The sequence below is a fragment of the Heteronotia binoei genome, chromosome 21, assembly GCF_032191835.1.
Source record: "Heteronotia binoei isolate CCM8104 ecotype False Entrance Well chromosome 21, APGP_CSIRO_Hbin_v1, whole genome shotgun sequence".
NCBI classification, from domain to species: Eukaryota; Metazoa; Chordata; class Lepidosauria; order Squamata; family Gekkonidae; genus Heteronotia; species Heteronotia binoei.
In genome coordinates, this window is record NC_083243.1 from 197,495,083 (window position 1) to 197,518,939 (window position 23,857).

Below are 23,857 nucleotides of genomic sequence, written 5' to 3' on the forward strand. Positions count from 1 at the left end.
AGGGAAGACCATGAGTTGGATCCAGAAAATAATTTCCACAGGCCAAGGACTTCCACTCAAGGATTGTGACTTTCTCAGGTCCTGCTGGTACCTACAGAGAACAGGATGGCCTTGTAGGCTGTCATAGGAGTGAAAGCCAAGAAAGTCAAACTCTGTAGGTGGAAGGCCCTTCCACCTATGGAAATCCTGCACTGGATCCAGCCCCAAGTTCCTTAGGAAAGGGTCATGACTCAGTGGTAGGGCATCTGTTTTCTGTGCAAAAAGTTTCAAGTTTAACTCCTAGTACCTATGTAAGACCTTTTTCCTGAAAGCCAAGAGCTATAGTCATTTCATATAGAGTTGACAAGTACATACATAGATATAAACAGATCACAGTAACAGGGTAGCTGGAGGAAAAAATATGTTTTCACATAACTATGATACAGTAGCAAATGCACTTCAAGAACATGGTAGTCATACAGTGGGATATAAATAATATTAGAATGTACATTAGTTGTCTGCATCACATGGTTAGTTCCCATAGCAGTAGCCTGAGGTGGAGCAGTGATGTAGGAGGCTGTTAACAATGTACTCTGTCATCAGTGCAGTCTGGTGTCCCAAACACTTAGTTAACATATGCATCAGGCTTAAATCTTAATTAGTGGGTTCCTGTTGTTCAGATAGCATGCTAGGCACCTTGAAAATGTGATGAATATCAAATATGATAATTATCTTCTGAAAGGACATTAGTAAGAGGCAGGAGGAGAAACATGAAATGTCTCACTGTGGGGGAGTTTGAAGAGACAAGAAAATACACAAAGAATGTTCAACCCCTGCTATTAACACTTGGGGGCTGGGGGACTACTGTATATTGTTGGAAATTCGTTTTTATTCTAAACTTCGAGCATTACTCCCCCCAAAACATCTTATGGAATGAACTGAAGGTTGTGCAAAAGTGGCATTTGACTTTTGGCTGCTGTAATTATTGACGGACAGTGCGTGTTAGCAGAGCAGCGTGCTATTAGGCTGATAAAAATGGTAACGCAGATAAGAAGAGTCTTCACACTGGTTCTACTAAAACTATCAGTGTATTTACAATATTTACAGATAAGTGCAGTATAATTACAATCCAGAGCTCCAAAGTGCTACGCCAGACAATCATCAATACAGAGAGAGAAAGTAACCTTGCTAGTTAGCACTTTTATAGCTCAGCCCACCTATCAGCAAATATGCTGACTCACTGTGACTACAGGCAATTACTGGGCATTGCATCAGCCAGTCCTGTGATCACAGTCACATGACCTCATCACTTTGACAGTAGATGATCTAAGATGCAGTAACTTCTAAGCTACACTGTTACTGATAATTATAGTAGAACTGGTATGTTGCAGTCGGTGTCATTTTCCTGCCATTTCAGAGCTTTATGCTCTTCTCTGGGCCTCTGTTCCACATTCATTTGCATAAGAAATAGACTATTCTGCTCCCCTCCCCCACAGAATGAGGCCCCCCAGAATGAGACCATTGACAGTATTGTCAAGTCTGATGTTTCAATAACGAGTCCTTGTTGATAAAAGTAGCAAGTTTATTGTAACATATTGCAAGACTGGTCGACAGAGATTGAGAGAACTGGCGAGCATATACAGAGGGCAAACATTTAAGGTGCAGATCAAAGGAATTCCTACGGGGGGGGGGGCCTCCTAAGCGAGCACATTCACACATCGTTGTTACTTTATCGTTCTCAGGCCTGGCTGGCGTTGGGCACTTCCTTGGTACCCATTATCTTTGAGAAGGCACAGTAATCTTTTTCTCATAGCTAGTTGCAGAGCTTGGCTACATAACAAAGGGAAGGAGGGGGGGAAGGGGAGGTTCAGCTAGCAGCACTTGAATTAGGGTGACCATAATGTCTGAAGGCCAGCCAGGGACACATGGGGGGGGGAGGGAGGGGTGTGCGCGCGCCCCGCGCGCGTCGCCGGAAACAGGAAGTGACGTCACTTCCGGTGACGGCATGCCACCACAGGAAACAGGAAGTGACATCACTTCCTGTGACATCATTTCCCCGCGTCACCTGCCGGAAATGGGAAGTGACATCACTTCCTGTGACATCATTTCCCCCAAATGACATCATTTCCCCCAAATGCCACTGCCGGAAACAGGAAGTGACTTCACAGCACTTCCTGTGACATCCCCAAAAATCCCCCAAATATCACCGCCGGAAACAATTTTGTTCTGAAATCCTGTATATACTTCATCAGTATATGGGATAAGGCACTTTCTCAACTGTGCTGCATAATGCAACCTATTTATTTTGTCCTGTTTGCTCTGTTGGCTCTATCTGCGCCACCTTCATCACTTTCGGGGTGTGGATCCCCCAGTGGGGTGCTCTCCCGACTCCCTCCGCTGGCTGTTTCTGATAGCCCTGCGCCCCCTCTTTCATTTGATATGTGTCCCGTGCGGGTGCCACCCTCCCGCCGGGAGATGCCGCAAAATGAGCCCCCTTGAGGCTTATGGCGGCAGGGCTCGGGGGAAGCGAGCTAGACTGCTGTTCTTTTGAGGGGTTATAGAGTGTTTCGAGCCCGTCCCTGTGGCATCGGTCCCATCGTTGTGGGGCCCAGGGGGCCGGCGCAGCGGCACGCCGAAGCAGCCTGTCACTAATAACACAGGTCGAGATGCAGGACAGAAACCCGGAAGTGACCGACAGGCTGCTTCAGCATGCCGCTGCGCCGGCCCCCTGGGCCCTACAACGATGGGGCCGATGCCACAGGGACGGGCTCGAAACACTCTATAACCCCTCAAAAGAACAGCAGTCTAGCTCGCTTCCCCCGAGCCCTGCCGCCATAAGCCTCAAGGGGGCTCATTTTGCGGCATCTCCCGGGGGGAGGGTGGCACCCGCACGGGACACATATCAAATGAAAGAGGGGGCGCAGGGCTATCAGAAACAGCCGGCGGAGGGAGTCACGAGACCACCCCACTGGGGGATCCACACCCCGAAAGTGATGAAGGTGGCGCAGACAGAGCCAACAGAGCCAACAGGACAAAATAAATAGGCTGCATTATGCAGCACAGTTGAGAAAGTGCCTTATCCCATATACTGATGAAGTAAATACAGGATCTGAGAACAAAATTGCACCAGAAGACACAAACACAAAGCTCCCTTACACTGAATCAGTGCTTGGGTCCACCAAAGTCAGTATTATCTACTCCAGTCACAAACACAAAGCTCCCTTACACTGAATCAGTGCTTGGGTCCACCAAAGTCAGTATTGTCACATAAGAAGCCCTGTTGGATCAGGCCAGTGGCCCATCCAGTCCAACACTCTGCGTCACATAAGAACATAAGAGAAGCCCTGTTGCATCAGACCAATGGCCCATCCAGCCCACCACTCTTGTCACATAAGAACATAAGAGAAGCCCTGTTGCATCAGACCAATGGCTCATCCAGTCCACCACTCTGGTCACATAAGAACATAAGAGAAGCCCTGTTGCATCAGACCAATGGCTCATCCAGCCCACCACTCTGGTCACATAAGAACATAAGAGAAGCCCTGTTGCATCAGACCAATGGCTCATCCAGCCCACCACTCTGGTCACATAAGAACATAAGAGAAGCCCTGTTGCATCAGACCAATGGCTCATCCAGCCCACCACTCTGGTCACATAAGAACATAAGAGAAGCCCTGTTGCATCAGACCAATGGCTCATCCAGCCCACCACTCTGGTCACATAAGAACATAAGAGAAGCCCTGTTGCATCAGACCAATGGCTCATCCAGCCCACCACTCTGGTCACATAAGAACATAAGAGAAGCCCTGTTGCATCAGACCAATGGCTCATCCAGCCCACCACTCTGGTCACATAAGAACAGAAGGGAAAGGAAGGGAAGGGAGGGAGGGAAGGAAGGAAGGAAGGGAGGAGGGAGGGAAGGAAGGAAAGGGAGTGAGGGAAGGAAGGAAGGAGGGAGGGAGGGAAGAAAGGAAGGACGCCCCCCGCCCCCCCCCCCCCGCTTTCGGCCCCCTTACCTGTTTCCAGAGCGGCGGAGCCGGAGAGTCCAGCGGCGGCGAAGGCGGCGAAGGCAGGGAGGGAGCTGCCGGCACTGGCCTCTGGAGGCCTCCAGGGACCAGCGCCGGCTGCTCCGCGGCCGCTCCACGGCCTCCGCTGGTCCCTGGAGGCCCTCCAGAGACTCTGGAGGGCCTCCAGGGACCAGCAGAGGCCGCGCAGCGGCCTTCGCTGGTCGGGCGGTGGTCCCGGAAGGCCTTCCAGAAGCTCTGGAAGGCCTTCCGGGACCGGCGCCGGCCGGTCCACGGCCTCCGCTGGTCCCTGGAGGCCCTCCAGAGACTCTGGAGGGCCTCCAGGGACCAGCGGAGGCCGCGCAGCGGCCTTCGCTGGTCGGGCGGTGGTCCCGGAAGGCCTTCCAGAGGCTCTGGAAGGCCTTCCGGGACCAGCGCCGGCCGCTCCGCAGCCTCCGCTGGTCGGGCGGTGGTCCCGGAAGGCCTTCCAGAGCCTCTGGAAGGCCTTCCGGGACCAGCGCCGGCCGCTCCGCGGCCTTCGCTGGTCGGGCGGTGGTCCCGGAAGGCCTTCCAGAGCCTCTGGAAGGCCGGGATCAGCGCCGGCCGCTCCGCGGCCTTCGCTGGTCGGGCGGTGGTCCCGGAAGGCCTTCCAGAGCCTCTGGAAGGCCGGGACCAGCGCCGGCCGCTCCGCGGCCTTCGCTGGTCGGGCGGTGGTCCCGGAAGGCCTTCCAGAGCCTCTGGAAGGCCTTTCGGGACCAGCGCCGGCCGCTCCGCGGCCTCCGCTGGTCCCTGGAGGCCCACCAGAGACTCTGGAGGTCCTCCAGGGACCAGCGGAGGCCACGCAGCGGCCTTCGCTGGTCGGGCGCTGTTCCCGGAAGGCCTTCCAGAGGCTCTGGAAGGCCTTCCGGGACCAGCGCCGGCCGCTCCGCGGCCTCCGCTGGTCCCTGGAGGCCCTCCAGAGACTCTGGAGGGCTTCCAGCGACCAGCGGAGGCCGCGGAGAGGCCTCCGCCTCCGGGGCTGGCTAAACCGGGACCTCTAAATGGTCCCGGTATAGCCAGCCCGGGAGGCGGGAATAGGGGGCCAGAACCGGGACATTCCCGGGCTCCCGGGACGGTCTGGCCACCCTAACTTGAATACAGTATGGCTTTTACCCAGGAGTCATTTCCTGAACCAAAGTTTGAACCAGAGTTGAAAATCTATGCTAGTAAAACATAATTCAGACTTGACATACTGCCCCCCCTAAGCCCCCTCCACGGCGAGGAGAGGGGTCCTAGTCTGGGGCAAGTGTTCCAGGGGTTCGGTAGTGGTGAGGCAGCGGTCCGCCAGGGTGGAGAGGAGCCGCGAGGGGAGAGGATGCCAGCTGGACGGCCCCGGATCTCGCCGGATCAAGCAGCAATGAAACACAGGGTGGATTTTACCCAGGGCAGGTGGCAAGTCCAGTTCCACAGTCACTGCATTAATCGCTCTTTTCACCTTGAAGGGCCCCAGGAACTTGTAAGCTAGCTTCTTAGAGGGCTGGGTTAAAGGAAAGTTTTTGGTTGATACAAACACCGAGTCCCCTACTTTAAACTCTCCCGCCGGGACATGGGATTTGTCATACTGCTTTTTGTAGGACTCCTTGGCCGCCTCCAGATTCTCTTTAATGATTGGCCAACTGTTGCTCGGCCCCTTCCACCACTGCTCGAAGGAGGTGGGCGTATCTGTTACCCCTCCTTGCAACAGCGGAAGTGGCTTCCCCTCGTAGCCAAACACTGTGAAAAAGGGGGAGGCTTTGGTGGAACTCTGCATGGTGTTGTTGTAGCAGTATTCAGCGAAGGGGAGTAATTCTACCCAGTCTGATTGTCTTTGATTAACGAAGCACCTTAGGTATTGTTCAAGCACCCCGTTAACCCTCTCCGTCTGTCCGTCCGTCTGTGGGTGGTAGGCGGAGCTCAACCCCTGTTCCATTCCTACTAATTTACAGAACTCCCGCCAGAAGGTGGCAACGAACTGCGGCCTGCGGTCACTAATGACCTTATCGGGGAATGAGTGTAGTTTTATCACGTGATCGAAGAACAGGGCCGCCAGTTTCTTCGCGGTGGGCAGTTGTGTGCAGGGGATGAAGTGCGCTTGCTTAGAAAAAGTGTCCACCACCACCAAAATGACAGTCTTTACCCGTGAGGGGGGGAGCTCCACTATGAAGTCCATGGACACTATTGACCATGGCCGCTTGGCGGTCTCAAGTGGTTGTAGCAAGCCCGGCGGTCCCCCCCCCTCTTTTTGGCCATTATACAAATGGGGCAGCTGGTGACAAAGTCAGATACGTCTTTGCGGAGGGAGGGCCACCAGAATTGCCTGTTAACCAGGTGTAGCGTCTTGACATAGCCAAAGTGCCCAGCCAGTTTGGAAGAGTGGCAAAGCTGTAAGACTTCCCTTCTCAGGGGCTTGGGCACATATAGTTTTTCCCCTTTGTACCATAGTCCGTCTTTGGCTTTCTGCACCCCCCCTGGCCTCTCGTTTCCCTCCCTCTCCGTCTCCAGGGCAATGAGCTCAGGGTTGATTCCTCCCAAATCCCTCTTCCTTTTCTGGGAGCGGGTAGTGACCATGGCGGCTATCTGGGAGGGAGAAATCAGTGAGTCCACTACCTCTTCCCTCTGGCTCTCGTGCTGCGGGAGCCGCGAGAGGGCGTTCGCCAGAAAGTTCTTTGCCCCCGGGATGTGCCTCAGAGTGAAGTCAAATTTCGAGAAAAACCTTGCCCACCGGATTTGTTTTTCACTCAGCTTTCTTTTACCCGTTAGAGCCTCTAAGTTCTTATGATCGGTCCATATTTCAAAGGGGAGTCTCGCCCCTTCCAGCCAAGACCTCCACGTTTTCAGGACAAACATCACTGCGAACACCTCCTTGTCCCAAACGGACCAGTTACGCTGGTCGACTGAAAACTTTCGGGATATGTAGGCGCATGGTCTTAGCTTCCCCTCCCCGTCCTTCTGCATGAGAATGGCTCCTACGGCCACGTCGGAGGCGTCGCATTGGACCACGAAGGCCTTTTGCTCGTCCGGGTGGCTTAGGACCGGTTCACTCGTGAACAGGCGCTTCAGGTGCTCGAACGCGGATTGGCACTCTTCCGTCCAATTTAGCCTAGCTCCGGGCCGCTTGGCCTCGGGGCCCTTGCCCTTGGTCTTTAGGAGATCAGTCAGGGGCAGGGCTATCTGGGCGAACCCCTCAATGAATTGTCTGTAAAAATTTGCGAACCCGAGGAACGATTGGAGCTGTCTACGTGTCCTCGGGGGGGCCCATTCCAATACTGCCTGGACCTTCGCCGGGTCCATGGCCAATCCGCGTTCTGACACTCGGAAGCCTAGGTAGTCTAGTTCCGTCCGATGGAACTCGCATTTAGACAATTTAGCATACAGTTGATTTTTCAGCAGGGTGCTGAGCACCTCTCGGACCAATTTCACATGCGATTTCTCGTCTTGCGAGTAAATGATGATGTCATCAAGGTACACCACCACCCCCTTGTACAGGTAATCCCGCAGCACATCATTGATAAAGTTCATGAACACCCCCGGGGCCCCCTGCAGTCCGAACGGCATCACTAAGTATTCAAACTGTCCCATGGGGGTATTAAAGGCCGTCTTCCACTCGTCCCCCTCTTTAATGCGCACTCGAAAGTAGGCGTCTCGTAAGTCCAGTTTGGTGAATATTTTCCCCCCCTCAACCGTGCTCAACAAGTCCCGGATGAGGGGGATGGGGTAAGCATTGGACGTGGAAATCGCGTTTATCCCACGAAAATCAGTGCACAGTCTCAACGAGTTGTCCTTCTTCTTCCTGAATAGGACTGGGGCTGCGGCCGGCCGGATGAACCCCCTTGCTAAGTTCTGATCTAGGAACTTGCGTAGCTCTTTCTTTTCTGCCCACCCCATCTGATAGAGTTTTGCCTTGGGTAAGGTTTCCCCCGGGATCAGTTCTATGGCACAGTCCGTGCTTCGGTGGGGGGGCAGTTGGTTGGCCTCCTTCTCACTAAAGACTTCCATGAGGTCCCGGTAGGGCGCGGGGACCGAGTGTACTTCCTCCACGGTCACACACACCCTTTCCTTGGCAGCGGGAGCTTTTGGCCCCCACGCCTGGTCCCACCGATGGGATTCGCACCCCGGGTCCGGGAATCTGATGGTTTTGGCCCTCCACCTGATTAAGGGTTCATGCTTTTCCAGCCATCCCACCCCTAGCACTATCGGGTATGAGCACGAGGGAGCGATCACAAAGAGCTCTTGGTCCCAATGCTCCTCGATCCCTACCGGGCACGGTTGCATCTCGCGCGTGCAAGGCTCTCCGCACATCACCGACCCATCCATCTGTTCGAATAGCATCGGGTGGGGTAGGAGTGAGCTTTCTAGTCCCAAGGCCTCCACCACCCTGGGGGACATCAGTTCCCTGTTACACCCCGAGTCTATTAGGGCCCTGATCTGCATGAACCTCCGTAGCTTGGGGTTCAGCAATTTCACAGTCACAAAGTACAGTTTCCCCGTCACGCTCACCGTCAGCGGCTCCCCGTCACGATCGACCTGCTGTTGGGCAGCCTTCAGGGCAGCAGGTCGGCGTCGTTTCCCGCCGGTTCTTCGATCCAAGCCAGGTCCGCGAGCTCGGCGGAGAGGATTATCTCCTCCTTCTGTAGCTCCTCTTGCACCGACGCTGCGCTGCTCCTCGCCGCATCCTTAGGGCGGCCGGGCGGCTTCTTCGGGGTTTGGGCGACGGCCTTCGGCGGGGTCGGGGCGGCCCTCGGCGGTGGGGGGGGTGCGGACAGCTGGAGGCCAAGTGATTGGGGTCGCCGCAGCGGAAGCACCTGCGTGGCCCCACCGGCACCGCCACCGCCGGTTTCTTCCCCTTTGGCGGCTCCACTTTCGGGGTCCCCCCTTTCGTCTGGGTCTTCCCGGACTGGTGCTGCCGAAGCATAGCCACTCTCTTGAGGCTGTTCTCCACCTCTCCCGCTAACTGGATCCACCCCACCAGGGTGGCCGGACGGGCTTGGGTGAGGGCCCGGTCTAGGATGCTCGCGTTCAGTCCATTTGTGAACTGCTCGATCTTCATTACTTCGTTCCAGCCCCGGACTCTGGCCACGTTGGCTTGGAAGTCGGCAGCGTATTCGCGAATGGGTCGGGGCCCCTGCTGCATGTCTCGTAAAGCCGCCAGCGCCCGGGTCTCTTGCAGTGGGTCCTCATATTGGGTCAGCAAGGCTTGCAGGAAAGTGTGCACGTCGTCCAGGATCGAGCTCTTGGTCTCACACAGGCCCACATACCATCTCTTGGCCGACCCCCTCAGCTTCGACCCCAGGTAGTCGACTCGGCTAAACTCATCCGGGAAGGAGTTCCCCCAGTAGTGCATGAAGCGGTTCGCTTGTATTGCGAAGTAGTTCACCTCCTCCGGGTCCCCATCGAAGGTGGCATCTAGTTCTCTCCCCACGTGCCGGAGACCCACCGGGGCCCCAGCGGCTGGGGGCGCGGGCACCGGTGCCTGGGGTGCCCCGACTCTCGCCGGGGGAGGGGTGGCCGCTGCCGCCGGTTGGCTGGGGCGGCCTCTGGCCGGGGCAGCTGGCCCCGCCGGGCATCTGGAGGTCTTCCGAGCTGGATCGTCAGGTCCCGGACCTCGTCCCGCAGCCCCCCGAGGGCGCCATCGATCTCCCTCCGGACCATCGAGCGGAACAATTGATAATCCTCCTCGCCTTGCCCCTTGAGTCGGGGTTCTTCACATTCGGCCTTCCTGGCCCCAGCTCCATCGTCCCCACTTTCGCCCACGTGGACGACGATGATGCTGTCCGCTTCTCCCGTCTCTCCGGAGCCCGGGTTGGCAGCCTCACCCTCAGCCATCTGGATCTGCCTAACGTGGCGGTTTAGGATGGCGTCTCTGCGCAGCGGGGCCTGGCCCATGATGGTGGTCGAGGTCCACGGCTGATACTGCCTCGGGGACAGCACTAGTTGGAACTCGGGCGGAGACTCCGCGGCTCTCCTGGGGTCCAGTACGTGCCACGGGGTAGCCCCTTCCAAGCCCGCTTCGAGTGGGAGTTCTCCGTTGCCTGGAATCTGGTCAGCCATTTGGCTTTTCAAGTTGCTGGCACAGTCGAAACCCCCCAAAAGGGAGTTCTCTCAAAATGTCAAGTCTGATGTTTCAATAACAAGTCCTTGTTGATAAAAGTAGCAAGTTTATTGTAACATATTGCAAGACTGGTCGACAGAGATTGAGAGAACTGGCGAGCATATACAGAGGGCAAACATTTAAGGTGCAGATCAGAGGAATTCCTACGGGGGGGGCCTCCTAAGCGAGCACATTCACACATCGTTGTTACTTTATCGTTCTCAGGCCTGGCTGGCCTTGGGCACTTCCTTGGTACCCATTATCTTTGAGAAGGCACAGTAATCTTTTTCTCATAGCTAGTTGCAAAGCTTGGCTACATAACAAAGGGAAGGAGGGGGGGAAGGAGAGGTTGAGCTAGCAGCACTTGAATACAGTATGGCTTTTACCCAGGAGTCATTTCCTGAACCAAAGTTTGAACCAGAGTTGAAAATCTATGCTAGTAAAACATAACTCAGACTTGACAAGTATAGCATGCTACATAGCATAATGAAGAACCTCCTTCGCTTCTGGTGCCCTAAGCACAGAATGCCACAATTCATTATTGGGGATTCTTTTCCTTTGCTGCTTTTTTTCCTTCCTCGGGCTTCTTTCTAATGCATGATTTGTGAAAGGGATATGTTTGTGGCTTCTGTTTCTGTGAAGAGCAACAAGACTTGCTGATAAAAAGCAACTTTTTAAAAAAAAATTATCTTCCTGTTCTTTAAAGGAAGAGATGGCACGCCTCCAGCAAAACATTGAAAGTTTGAAAGCAGAAACAGCTGAAAATGGAGAGGAGAAGGTACACGGCTGAGATTTGAGCACTTGGATCAAGCAGGATAGTGAAATCTTTCTTCTCTTAGTAGTTAGAATTTTAAAATATACATTCTCCCCTCGCTTCATTTCAGAGTGTCCTGCTAATTTAAACTTTTCCTTATTGCTATCTAGTTTGCTGAAAAGAGCCTCTGTCGGAAGCTGTTGTTCAAATCATAGAGATGAAGGGAATTCCAGTGTCATTTCGTCCAACAGCCTGCACAATGCAGGAAATTTACAAGTACCTCTCCCCCCCACACACACCCAGTGACCCTTGCTCCAAGCCCAAAAGGTGGCAAAAAAGGGGGAAAGCCTCTCCAGGATCCCTGGCAAAACTGGCCTAAAAAAAATTGCTCCCTGACCCCAAAGTGGTGAACAGCATTTCCCAGGACATATACAAAGGGACCATGAGAACAAGAGCGTTTTTTGAGCAGGAACACAGTTCCGGCTGGCTTGGGGCCAGGGAGTATGGCCTAAGAAGCAAAAGAATTTCCTGCACTGTGCAGGGGTTGGACTAAGACACTGGAACTCCCTTCCAACTTTATGAATCTGTGATTCTATGTAGAAACAAGTTCTTTTTGGCTGAGGTAATGCTCTGAGGTAAACACATCATTGCATAGAAAGTGAAAATTCTTTGGAAGATTGAGATTACCTGGGCAGTAAACATGATTTTGACTAGCTTGGGCTGCTGCATCCCTTTGGGAGAAAGCAGTAATCTTTCTGCTCCTTTATCCATGGTGCCGTTTCCCCCATCCTTAATCATGCTAATACATTATTTAAGAAGTGCTTAAAAACTGTTAAAAGCTTCAGTTGGGCCAGAACATAGCTGGAAGAATGAGGGTAGATGTTGGGAATGCATGTCCTTAATTGTGAAGACCTTCATCTGGTCCCCAGTTTCTTAATACTAAAGCCCTAGATGGCCTGGAACCAAGATATCTTAAGCATGGCTTACTTCCACTATGAGTTTGCCCTTGTTAAAATAATCTAATGATGTCCACTTCCATGTTCTTCAGAGATTAGGTGGATGTAGTACCGGAGAGAGGGAGAGGGTCTTATAATTGTCTCCTAGTTATGGAACCCCCACTCCACTCAGATTCTCCTTGCTTTTATGGTATCTTCTTTTAGGCACCAAGCAAACACTGTGGTATCTCCCATTATTCATCTTTGGTGGCTTCTCATATTAACATTGACATGTTCCATTGAATGACATTTGCTTGATTATACCGTTTTAACTTAATTTCCTTCCATTAGCATGCTACCACTGTAAGCAAATACAAAGAGCCAGGCCTCATTTCAGGCAGGAGCTCTGGAATCTCTAAATTTTATTGTGCTCTTTCTTTCTTACTTGCTTCTGGGCTTCATTGCTTACTTGCTTCTGGGCTCCATTCTTTCCCTGTGAGAATGTTGTTGAACTCTTAAGATTTGCCAAACTTCCTAATATTTTTCACCACAAAAATGGGAAAATAACCAAAACGTATAAAAGAGACAGATGGAAATCTTCCTCATTCCACTGTGTATAATGGGAGTGAGGTTTTATTATGATAATTATAACTCAAGAAGCATTTTAGGTAGATGCTGAGCTGATATAATTTTGTATACCTTCCAGTGATGTCACGGGTGTGTGGCATATGCAAATGAGTTATGCAAATGAGTTGTCCTAATGAACTCCTTTACCTCTTTTTCTATTAGATGACCCCTGCATAGAGCTATGTAGTAAATATTTTAATCAACATGCATTAATCAGGATTTGATTTCTGATTATCATATTAATTTATTTTTGTTTGAGAGGCATTACAATTTGTTTTTCTTTCTTCTGTTAGGAGCCTACTAAAATTATAGGCCAGCAATACAAAGCGGAGAGAGAAAAGCTGCAGAAGATTAGACTTCTTTTGGTAAGTTTTCCAAATATAACTGTTTGGAAATGTGTGTTCTAAATGTTTACCTTTTCTGTCAATTGGATTTTGATATGCAAACATTATTTGTGATGAACAATTTGAAGTTTAAATGTCATTTTCCATGTAATCATATGAAGATATTACGTTCTGCAGTTGAGAGCTGATAACTTGTATGGGAGGTTGGTAAAGAAATGTCGAGTCTACTATCAGGTTGTTCCTGAATGTCAGTCTATTGAAAGAAATCTAGTTTTCTTTTTTAAAAATTTCCCTCAGGCCCGACGAAATAGGGAAATCGCCATTTTACAACGCAAAATTGATGAAGTACCCAGCAGAGCTGAGTTAACCCAATACCAGAAGAGATTTATTGAACTTTATGGTCAGGGTATGTATATCAAGTGGAAGTATATTCCTCACAGCTAAGCAATGGAAATAAGTGCTCATGCTATAAACCCATGGAGAAGAACCAGCGCCTTGCAAATGCTGTATCGATGGCTTTTTAACATTTGCATTATGTGCACCTGCTTGTTAAGATTTTAAAAAAATCTTTAAAAATTCCCTTGGGGCTGGAGATTTGATGCTTATCTCACATAGACTTCTTATACTGTCATCATAAACAATGTTGCACCCTTCTCAATATATCATCTTCCACAGAAGGATGTGTGTAATTCTTGTTAAGGATTATACAATTAACCTCTAGTTCCTCATGTGGCTTCCATCCACTTCAATTTTCCATATTGCCTTCTGTTCCAGGGATGGGCCATTTGCAGCTCTCACAGTTGTCCCATTGCATTGAGTTATCGATCAGATACAAGAGTTTTTACTTGGGGGGAGGGAGAGGTCTCTGTGCAGTCCTACGCATGGGGTTTTCCACCTGGAAATGAACCCAACCTCGGAGAATTCAAAGCTTGTGTTTTTTGGTGCTGGGAAGGACTTTTTCTTTTTGATACTCTGGAGACCTGCTGGAATAGATAGTGTTGAGTGAAATGGATCAGTGGGATAAGGCAGCAGCTCATATACGTTTTTGTAGTCGGCGTCTTCAACTTAAAAGAAGACAAATTCCAGTTTGTTTTATATTTATATTTAACAACCTTGAAAAGTGAAACTAGTGGAAGACTGACGAGCTGTAGAATTTATCTATCTGAAGGACAGAAGGAGGAGATAAAACATAGAAAGATATGGCTGCCTGTAAACACTCTTGTGAATCAGAAGACCTAAGTTCCCCTCCAGTGTCCAAGCAAAGTAAAATTGGGGACTATTTTGCCCCTGTAAATACTCCTTTGTATAATGTTTCTAACTCAAATAGGTTTGAAGCACTAATTAATATACCAGAGAACTGTCAACATAAAGCCTTGCAAGTGGAACAAAATGAAGAACTAAGTTCTTTACTACAGGAAGAAGGGAAAGATAACAGTAATACAAACAACATGCTGAGAGAGCTTTCTATATTATCTGCAATATATTTCAACATTTAAAGTTTATTTAAAGTTATGCTGTTAAAGCTTGTTAAAGCTTGAACTTCTAACTCAGCAAATCTCCATCTTGACTAATAAAACCTCTACAAAGCAAAAACTTGCTAAAAAAATAACTATGAGACACCCCATTCAGCCTACTCACCCACTTAAGGGAGAAAGACTAAGAGGCCAGGTAGAATCCTGCTCCCCTCGAAAACCTGGGGACTTTCACCATCTAGTTTTACAACCTCATAAAATCTGTTTAAATATTGGCTGTTATAATGGATATATACCTTCCTGGAATACAAAATCTAAGGTTTTTTTCTTCAGTTCCACTCTAATGACCTCCTCTTCTTCATTCTTCAACTGGTATCGTTATTTTAAAAAAAAGGACTTTATTTTCTTTACTATTACCTCTTCCTTCCCCCCTCCCACCCCCCTCCAGGCGTATGGAAGGGAAGGACCCCAAAACAACTTTTAAAAAGTGCATCCAGTGTGGGACCAAAATTCCCTTGACCGACGGACACTCTTTGTGCTTATTTTGTTTGGGGAAGACCCACAGGATCGACACCTGTGCTCATTGTAGCCAGTTTGGAAAACAGGCCAGAAAGAATTGTGCTACTCGACTCAAAAGCCACCTTCTGGAATCTTCGCTGCGGCCTGTAATGCCCCACGATTCTGGGTCTCATACTTCGCCACCTTCCCTAACTCCGCAAAGGGCTGTGGTTCGATCTGCAGCTTCCGTGGCATCAGCTCCCAGTAAGCATAAGTCCGGAAAACATACCAAGAAATCTGACAACTCCAAGAAAAAACACCCATTGGAATTGTCTTCTAAATGTCACTCGGATTCAATACCTTCGAAATCCACGGCGAAAACTAACCGTAAGTCCTCGGACTCGAGACCCTCCAACCATACCATGGCATCAACCTCGCACTTGGCGGCTGCATCTACCTCGGCTACAATATCGGCAGCACTAACTGTTCCAGCGGAACTCTCGACTCCCACCAATGTCATAACTGACGAGGTCATCCACATCCAATCGCGGTCTCCCTCTGTCCACGAATCTCTACCAGAAGACATTCTTGCTACTGAATCCTTGGAATCATCACTTCGACTTCGAGGTCAGCGAGCTAATCTCCTTGGTGTCCACTCATTCCATGCCTCGCACCTTCAAGGATTCGGCTGTCTCTCCGCTATATCGAGAGTCTTCAGCTCAGGCCCATGATAGTCGTCATTCTAGATCTCCACTACATGGCCCACCAACACACAAAGATCTATCTACACAAGTCTATACTGACCCACGGTCTCCAAGCCGACGCAGGGATCGTTATTACTACTACAGTTCATCACGGTCCAGATCACCTCTGTCCCCACGTCGGTACCGGAAGCACTATAGGTTTTCTAGATTGCCATCCCACGAGCTCCATTGACCCCGGTACTATGAGGAATCCCACCAGCTTCGGTACCGTGAGGAAGTCTACCAACCTAGGTACCGTGAACCTCGGTACCACGAAGACACATACCAACCTTGGTACCATGAGGAAGTTTATCACAGCACCCGCCTCACGGTCCCACTGGATCGCTTCTATGTGCTGTTTATGGCTACCCCAGCCCCTCTGTCTTCTCAGTTATTCCTTTTAAAACTTTTACCTCAGGAAACATATAACTCAAGGGGTGGGTAAGATATGGATTTCTCTGTCTTAGTCTCTTCGGGGGTTTTGCCTTCAGATGGATGTATAGTTCAATTTGTAGGGGACCACAGCAGCTTGGATAGTTTTCTCAAAATATAGGCTCCAGAGAACTTTAACGTAAACCACAGATATTTATTTAAACACAAAGACTTAAACTGTGGATATGGGAGATATATACACGGGCTAGATTATGTCTCAAGCTGTTAACAAGTTGCTCAGTAACTTCAGGCTTTATAATATCTTTTCTTCTTTCTTAGGTCTCTCAGGTTCACAGTTCCTAAATAATACACTCTCCACTACTAGTATAGGCTGGCCTCTTGGGTATGATGTGCCAAGTCTCTCTAGTCGACTGGAGCCTCTACTCCCAGCTCTTCAGACTCTTAGACCCACATCTGTTCCCTCAACCACCTCTCTAGATCTTAAAAGATGTATGTAAGTGTCTGTGACCGTTCAGGTCTTCACGGTGACTCTTCCTTTTAGTCACACATAGCCCCTTGCTGTGTTTATAGAGCTAGCAGTCAGCTTTTCTTCTCTCCTCAGCCGCTGTCTCAGCTCTCTCAAAGTACCAACTCTCTCAGATTCTCACAGGCACCAACTCACTCCAGCTCTGTCAGGCACTAACTAACTTCAGCCTCTGTCAGACAACTAACTCTCTCCGGCTCTGACAGGCACTAACTCTCTTCAACCTCTGTCAGGCACTAACTCACTCAGACTCTGTCAGGCACTAACAGACTCTCCTCAGCCATTAGCTGACAAACTCACTCCACACTGAGAGTTCTGAGCACTCTGGCCCCCACCCTCAGGTCACCTGACGCAGGCTCTGTGCGTCTTCAGTTTTCTGTTTAACCCATGCCTTACCGTCACACCCCCGATACCATGAAGGTTCATCTCCTCATCGACCCCGACATTACAGTCAGGATTCGAAACCACTATCACCGGCGCTCTCAATGTCTGCTCTCTCGGTTCCATCGAAACAGCAGATAGATCAACCTGACCAACCTATCCTTCCAAGTAAGGCTATATTGCTACCGACCAAGCCCTTACACAACTGCCCTACGACTCCCATGGATGGTCCTGAGGATTCCGAAGCTGAACACTCAGATTCGTCTCAATCTGCAGCATCCGCACCAGCATCACCTGTTTCCGACATTACCAAACCAGCCGATCCAAGGAGGGAACCAAGACGTACTTAGACCTGCTTACCAACATGGCAAATTCTCTCAGTATAAGGCTCACTACTGATTTACCGAGAGTATTCGATGTGGTCCATGATCTAGTCCATGTGGACTTACTTGCGGGCTCCTTCCTTCCAATGCTCCCTGTTCACCTTGAAGGCCTAAAAGAGGCTTGGGATAAGCCCGCGCCGGTTCCACCTATATCTAAAAGGATCAAATCCTTACATAAAATCCACGCACCGGATTCTAAATTCTTATTCAATCACCCTGCACCCAACTCCATGATTGTGCACTTCTCATCAAAGTCCAAACAAACACGTCATCCAGTCCCTGAGAAGGAAGGAAAGAAGCTTGACACCTTAGGGAGAAAAATTTACTCCCTGTCTACTGCCAACTCTAAAATTCATAATTATTTGGCATATTTTTCGGCCTACACCTTTAATTTGATGTCCCAACTTACTACACTGGTTCCGTCTCTGCCTGACTCTGCACAGAAACAAGCATCACAAATCCTGCAAGAGCTTTCCCGAGTTAGCAAATAACAAATTAACTCGGTTCGTCATGCTGTGGCTTGCTCATCCAGAACCATGGCCGCATCCATCGCCTTGCACCGCCATGCCTGGCTTCGATCCTCCTCATTGCAACCAGACATCAAATTTAAAATTGAAGACCTGCCCTTTGACGGTCAGGGCCTTTTTAATGCTACAACTGATGACATCCTGACCACTGTCTGACAGTAGAAAAAGAGCTAGGAGATTGGGAGTCAGTCAACAACAGTCTCAACCTAATCGCAGAGTCTGGAAACCGTCCTATTATTAATGTCCCCGCTCACCAAAACAGGCTGACTATTGGAAGCGCAAACCTCCACCAGCTAAACAACCCTTCCATCAACAGCCTCGTACACAGACCACAAAGAAGGCGACTCCCGCTTCAAAACAGTCTCTTTGACTTCCTAATGCCATCTCCTCTTCAACCACAACATCTATCCAGCATCACAAGACTGCTTCCTTTTTACCCCATGTGGGAATCCATGACATCAGATTCCTGGGTCCTGGCAATAATCCACAAGGGCTACACCATAGAGTGCGATTCGCCCCCAAGGCTCCATCGATTCATACATACTCCTCCATCCCTCCCACTTCAAAAGGAGATCTCCGCCTTGCTGGACAAGACAGACATAGAACCAGTTCCACCGCAGTTCCATCACACAGGGTTCTATTCCCGATACTTCCTGGTTCCAAAGAGAGATGGAGGACAATGTCCAATACTGGACCTTCGCAAACTCAATGGCCATGTACAGTACAAAAAATTCTGCATGACTACCCTGCAGTATGTTCTCCCTTTGATTTCAAAAGATGGCTTGGATGGCGTTAATAGACCTTCAAGACGTCTACTTCCACCTTACCATCAACCATCACCACAGAAGATTCTTGAGGTTTGCCATCGGGGACCAACATTACCAGTTCCGCTCCCTTCCCTTCGGTCTATCGACTGCATCAAGAGTCTTCACAAAGTGTATGGCGGTGGTGGGGACGACGCTTCACCAAGAAAAAAATTCCATATATCCTTATATAGACAACTGGCTCATTGTGGCCCAATCCAAAGAGCAACTTCAGAAAGACATCTCAACCACTCTGTCTCTCCTGTCTTCATTGGGTCTTCAAGTCAACTTGACAAAGTCCAACCTGATCCCAACACAGGAAATTCAATTCATAGGTGCACGCCTATCCACGGTATCCCACAAGGCCTACCTCCCTGCAGACAGGGCCCACCGCATTCAGTCTCTGGCCGCTACCATCATATTGCACTTGACCCAAACAGCCTTCATTTTTCAGCGCATGCTGGGACTTATGGCTGCCACAACCTCTGTCCTGCGCTTTGCGAGACTTCACATGAGACCTCTGCAATTATGGTTTGTATGGTTGTTCTGCCCTCAATGTCAAGTCGGCTGAATTCAATAACGAGTCTCTTGGTGAAACAGAGTAACAAGTTTATTGTAAACAGAACTAGAGACCATGGCAGAGATTGAAGGACTAAAGTACATAGGCACTAAACCAGCATTTAAGGTATAGATGAAAGGAATTCCTACGGTGGGGGTAATCTATGCAACACATTTTCGCACTAGGATGCTACTCCCTTCGTTCCCAGGCCGAAGTCTCTCCCACAGAGAGCAAGGCTGGGAAGGCGCCCTTATCTTTTTCACATGTTAGCATTTCAAAGCAGACTACACAACAAAGGCCTCTCTAGTGAGGGGGCAGGAAAGTGAGCTAGCAGCAATCGGTGTACACTGTAAAGTACCCAGACTCCTTCACTTCAGAACCAAACTTAATACAGGTATTGAGTAATTCATAGCAGACTTGACATACTGCCCCCCCTAGGCCCCCTCCCCTGCCGGGCGGCCTTGCGAGGAGGGCGGTTCACATTTATGGCTCAGCAACTCGGGCCCCGAGAGGCTCCGGCACTCCCCCTTCGAGGGGAGGGTTGGTGAATCTTGTGAGTGCCACTTGGACGGCCCCGGAGATCGGCGCAGTAGGCTGCAATGAAAAACAGGGTGGACTTTACCAAGAGCAGGGGGAAGGTCTAGCTCTACTGTCACCGGGTTGATTACCCGCTTGATCTTAAATGGCCCTAGGAACTTAAAAGCCAACTTCCTAGACGGTTGTGCCAGAGGCAGGTTTTTTGTTGACAGAAATACAGAGTCCCCCACCTTCAAGTCCCAGACTGGCACATGGCTTTTATCGTACTGTCTTTTATACGTCTCTTTGGCCAGCTTCAGGTTTTCTTGTATGGCTGGCCAACATTGGCTGGGACCTTGCCACCATTGCTCGAAACTTGAGCCCGTCAATCCCTCCCCCCCTGGCAACATGGGGATCGGCTTCCCCTCATACCCAAACACTGTTGCAAAGGGAGATGCTTTGGTGGAACTGTGAGCGCTGTTGTTGTAAGCGTATTCTGCGAAGGGGAGGAGGTCCACCCAGTCTGATTGGCGTAGGCTTACAAAGCACCGTAGGTACTGCTCTAGCACCCCGTTCACTCTCTCTGTCTGTCCGTCCGTCTGGGGGTGATAGGCAGAGCTTAGCCCCTGTTCCATCCCTAATAATTTACAAAACTCCCGCCAGAAGGTGGCAACGAACTGAGGGCCCCTGTCACTTATGACCTTGTCAGGGATGGAGTGATGTTTGGCCACGTGGTCGAAAAATAAAGCTGCTAGTTTCTTGGCTGTGGGTAACTGGCTGCAGGGGATGAAGTGGGCTTGTTTTGAAAACGTGTCCACTACCACCAGTATGACTGTTTTCCCCCGGGAGGGTGGCAGCTCGACTATGAAGTCCATGGACACCACGGCCCATGGCCGTTTCGCTGTTTCTAACGGCTGTAGGAGCCCTGGGGTTTCCCCCCCCCCTCTTTTTCGCCATCACACACACCGGGCAACCAGCCACAAAGTCCGACACATCTTTCTTTAGAGACGGCCACCAGAACTGCCGGTGCACTAAGTGCAAGGTTTTGACATAGCCGAAGTGCCCAGCTAGCTTGGAGCAGTGACACAGTTGGAGAATTTCTTTCCTTAAGGTTTCCGGGACGTACAGTTTCTCTCCCTTGTACCAAAGACCGTCTTTTCTTTTCTGCAACCCCTCTGGCCGCCCACCTCCCTCCCGTTCGGCCTCTAGGGCGATTCGTTCTTTGCTTAGCCCACTCAATTCCTTTTTTCTCTGTGAGCGGGTGGTAACCATAGCCGCCACTTGCGTGGGGGGGATCAGGGAGTCTACCACCTCCTCCCTCTGGCTCTCATGCTGTGGGAGCCTGGACAGGGCGTCCGCTAGAAAATTGCGGGTCCCCGGGATGTGCTTCAGGGTGAAATCGAATTTGGAGAAGAAGCCCGCCCACCTGATTTGTTTTTCACTCAATTTTCTTTTCCCTGTTAGGGCCTCTAAATTTTTGTGGTCCGTCCATATCTCAAAGGGCACCCTGGCTCCCTCCAACCAGGACCTCCAAGTTTTTAGTGCAAACATGACAGCGAAGGCCTCTTTGTCCCACACCAACCAGTTCCTCTGCTCCTCTGAGAACTTTCGCGAAATGTAAGCGCAGGGTCTCAGCTTCCCCTCCTCATCCCTTTGCATGAGAATGGCTCCTACGGCGACATCGGAGGCGTCGCATTGGACCACGAACCCCTTCCGCTCATCTGGGTGGCTTAAGACCGGCTCGCTTGTGAACAGTTGTTTAAGCCGGTCGAAAGCCGCCTGACAAGTCGGTGTCCAATTCAGCCTGGCCCCTGGTCGCTTTGCCTCTTCCCCCCTCCCCTTCGTCTTCAGGAGGTCTGTTAGGGGCAGAGCGATTTGGGCAAACCCCTCAATGAATCCCCTATAGAAATTGGAGAAACCGAGGAAACTTTGGCGCTGTCTACGTGTCCTCGGGGGGGCCCACTCTAAAACTGCCTGAACTTTGGCTGGATCCATGGCCAGCCCGTCCCCAGACACCCGGAAGCCCAAATAATCTAGTTCCGTGCGGTGAAACTCGCATTTGGACAACTTGGCGTAGAGCTGGTGCTTCAGCAGCGTGGCCAACACCTCCCTCACTAGTTTCACATGGGACTGTTCATCTTGAGAATAAATAATGATGTCATCAAGGTACACCACCACCCCCTTGTACAGAAATTTCCGCAATACATCATTTATGAAATTCATGAACACCCCAGGTGCCCCTTGCAATCCAAACGGCATGACCAAGTATTCAAATTGTCCCATCGGTGTGTTGAACGCCGTCTTCCACTCATCCCCCTCTTTGATGCGCACTCGGAAGTACGCGTCCCGCAGGTCAAGCTTTGTGAAAATTTCCCCCCCCCGCCACCGTGCTTAGCAGGTCTTTGATGAGGGGGATGGGGTAGGCGTTTGACATGGAAATCGCGTTAATCCCGCGAAAGTCAGTGCAAAGCCTAAGGCTGTTGTCCTTTTTCTTTCTAAACAACACGGGGGCCGCGTGGGGGGCCGTCGCGGGTCTGATGAACCCCCTTTTCAAGTTCAAGTCTAGAAATTTACGCAACTCCTTCTTCTCAGCCCACCCCATTTGGTAGAGTTTGGCCCTGGGAAGGCTTTCCCCGGGGATCAGTTCTATCGCACAGTCTGTGCTCCTGTGGGGGGGTAGCTGGTTGGCCTCCCGTTCACTAAACACTTCCATTAGGTCGCGGTAGGCGTCCGGGACATGGTGCACCTCTTCCACCAGGACGCACGCCCTCTCCCGAGCGGTTGGCGCTCGTGGCCCCCATGCCGCTTGCCAAAGGTGCTGGCTGCAACTTGGGTCGGGAAATCTGATGGTCTGGGCTCTCCAGCGGATGAGAGGCTCGTGCTTCTCCAACCACCCCACTCCCAGGACCACGGGGTAGCCGCAGGCGGGCGCGATCACAAACGTCTCTGAGTCCCAGTGGTCCTCAATCCCCAGGGGGCACGGCTCAGTCTCTTGCATGCAGGGTTCCCCCCCCCATTACTGACTCATCCATCTGTTCAAAGTGCATGGGGTGGGGCAGTTGAAAGCATTCCAACCCCAGAGCCTCCACCACCTTGGGGGAAATCAGCTCTCTATTACAGCCCGAGTCTATGAGGGCCCGGATCTGTAGGAACCTTTTTAGCTTTGGGTTCAACAATTTGACCACTATAAAGTACAACCTTCCCATGGGTCTCACCGTTAGTGGTGCCTCCTCCCGGTCGACCTGCTGGTTGGCACCGTTCAAAGCAGGTCGGCGTCGTTTCCCGCCGGCTCCTCTTCCCACGCCAGCTCGGCCAGCTCCTCGGACAGACGCACCTCCTCCTCCTGCAGGTCCTCTTGCACCAGGAGCGCGCTGCCCTTCGCCGCATCCTTAGGGCGGCCGGTGGTCTTTTTGGGGCCGGGGGTGCCCGGGCGGGTGGCTCCCTGCGGTGGGGCAGCCCCGGTGGCTGGTTGGGGGCAGCCGGAGGCCAGATGGTTGGGGTCCCCACACCGGAAACAACGTCGGGGCCCCCCCGGAGCAGCCGCCGCCGGCTTCTTGACTTTAGGTGGCTCAGCCTTCCCGGGGGCTGCTTTCGGCGTTCCCCTGCCGGCGGCTAGTGCTTGGCGCAGCATTGCCACTCGTTTCAGGTTGGTCTCCACCTCCCCCGCCAGCTGAATCTACCCCACCAGGGTATCGGGGCTGGCTTGCGTGAGCGCCCTATCCAGGATGCTCGGGTTCAGCCCATTGGTGAAGTGCTCGATCTTCATCACCTCGTTCCAATTCCGAGCCCGGGCGGCGTTGGCCTGGAAGTCGGCCGCGTACTCTCGGATGGATCGGGCCCCTTGCTTCATGTTCCGCAGCGCCGCCAGCGCTCGGGCTTCTTGCAGGGGGTCCTCGTATTGGGTCAGTAGGGCTTGCACGAAGGTGTTTACGAAGTGGAGGACCGGGCTGTTTGTTTCGCATAGGCTCACATACCACTTCTTCGCTGCGCCCCGCAGCTTCGACCCGAGGTAGTCCACGCGGCTCATCTCATCGGGGAATAGGTCCCCCCAGTAGTACATGTAGCTGTTCGCCTGGATCGCGAAGTAGTTCACTTCCTCCGGGTCTCCGTCAAACGTGGCGTCCAGCTCCCGGCCTCCCCCCAGGTCTCTTTGTTTGACCGGGGCAGGAGGGGGCGCCGCTGGGGCTTGCGGGGCCGCTCCGGGTGGAGGGGCGGCAGGGCCTGGTTGAGCCGGGGGTCCCCGCGGACCCGCCGGGGCTGGCTGCTGCTGGCGAGCCCCGGTCACCCCCAGCGCTCTGCCCAGCTGCGCG

The 23,857-nt window shown here is 51.5% G+C and overlaps 1 protein-coding gene across 1 annotated transcript in view; it reads left to right on the plus strand.

Annotated features, from left to right (window-relative positions):
* Positions 1 to 23,857, plus strand: part of CCDC93 (coiled-coil domain containing 93) — a 130,290-nt gene that overhangs the window by 92,367 nt on the left and 14,066 nt on the right. The window contains 3 exon segments of the mRNA XM_060262457.1: positions 10,796 to 10,867; positions 12,699 to 12,770; positions 13,047 to 13,155. Coding sequence (XP_060118440.1) covers positions 10,796 to 10,867; positions 12,699 to 12,770; positions 13,047 to 13,155 — 253 coding nt within the window.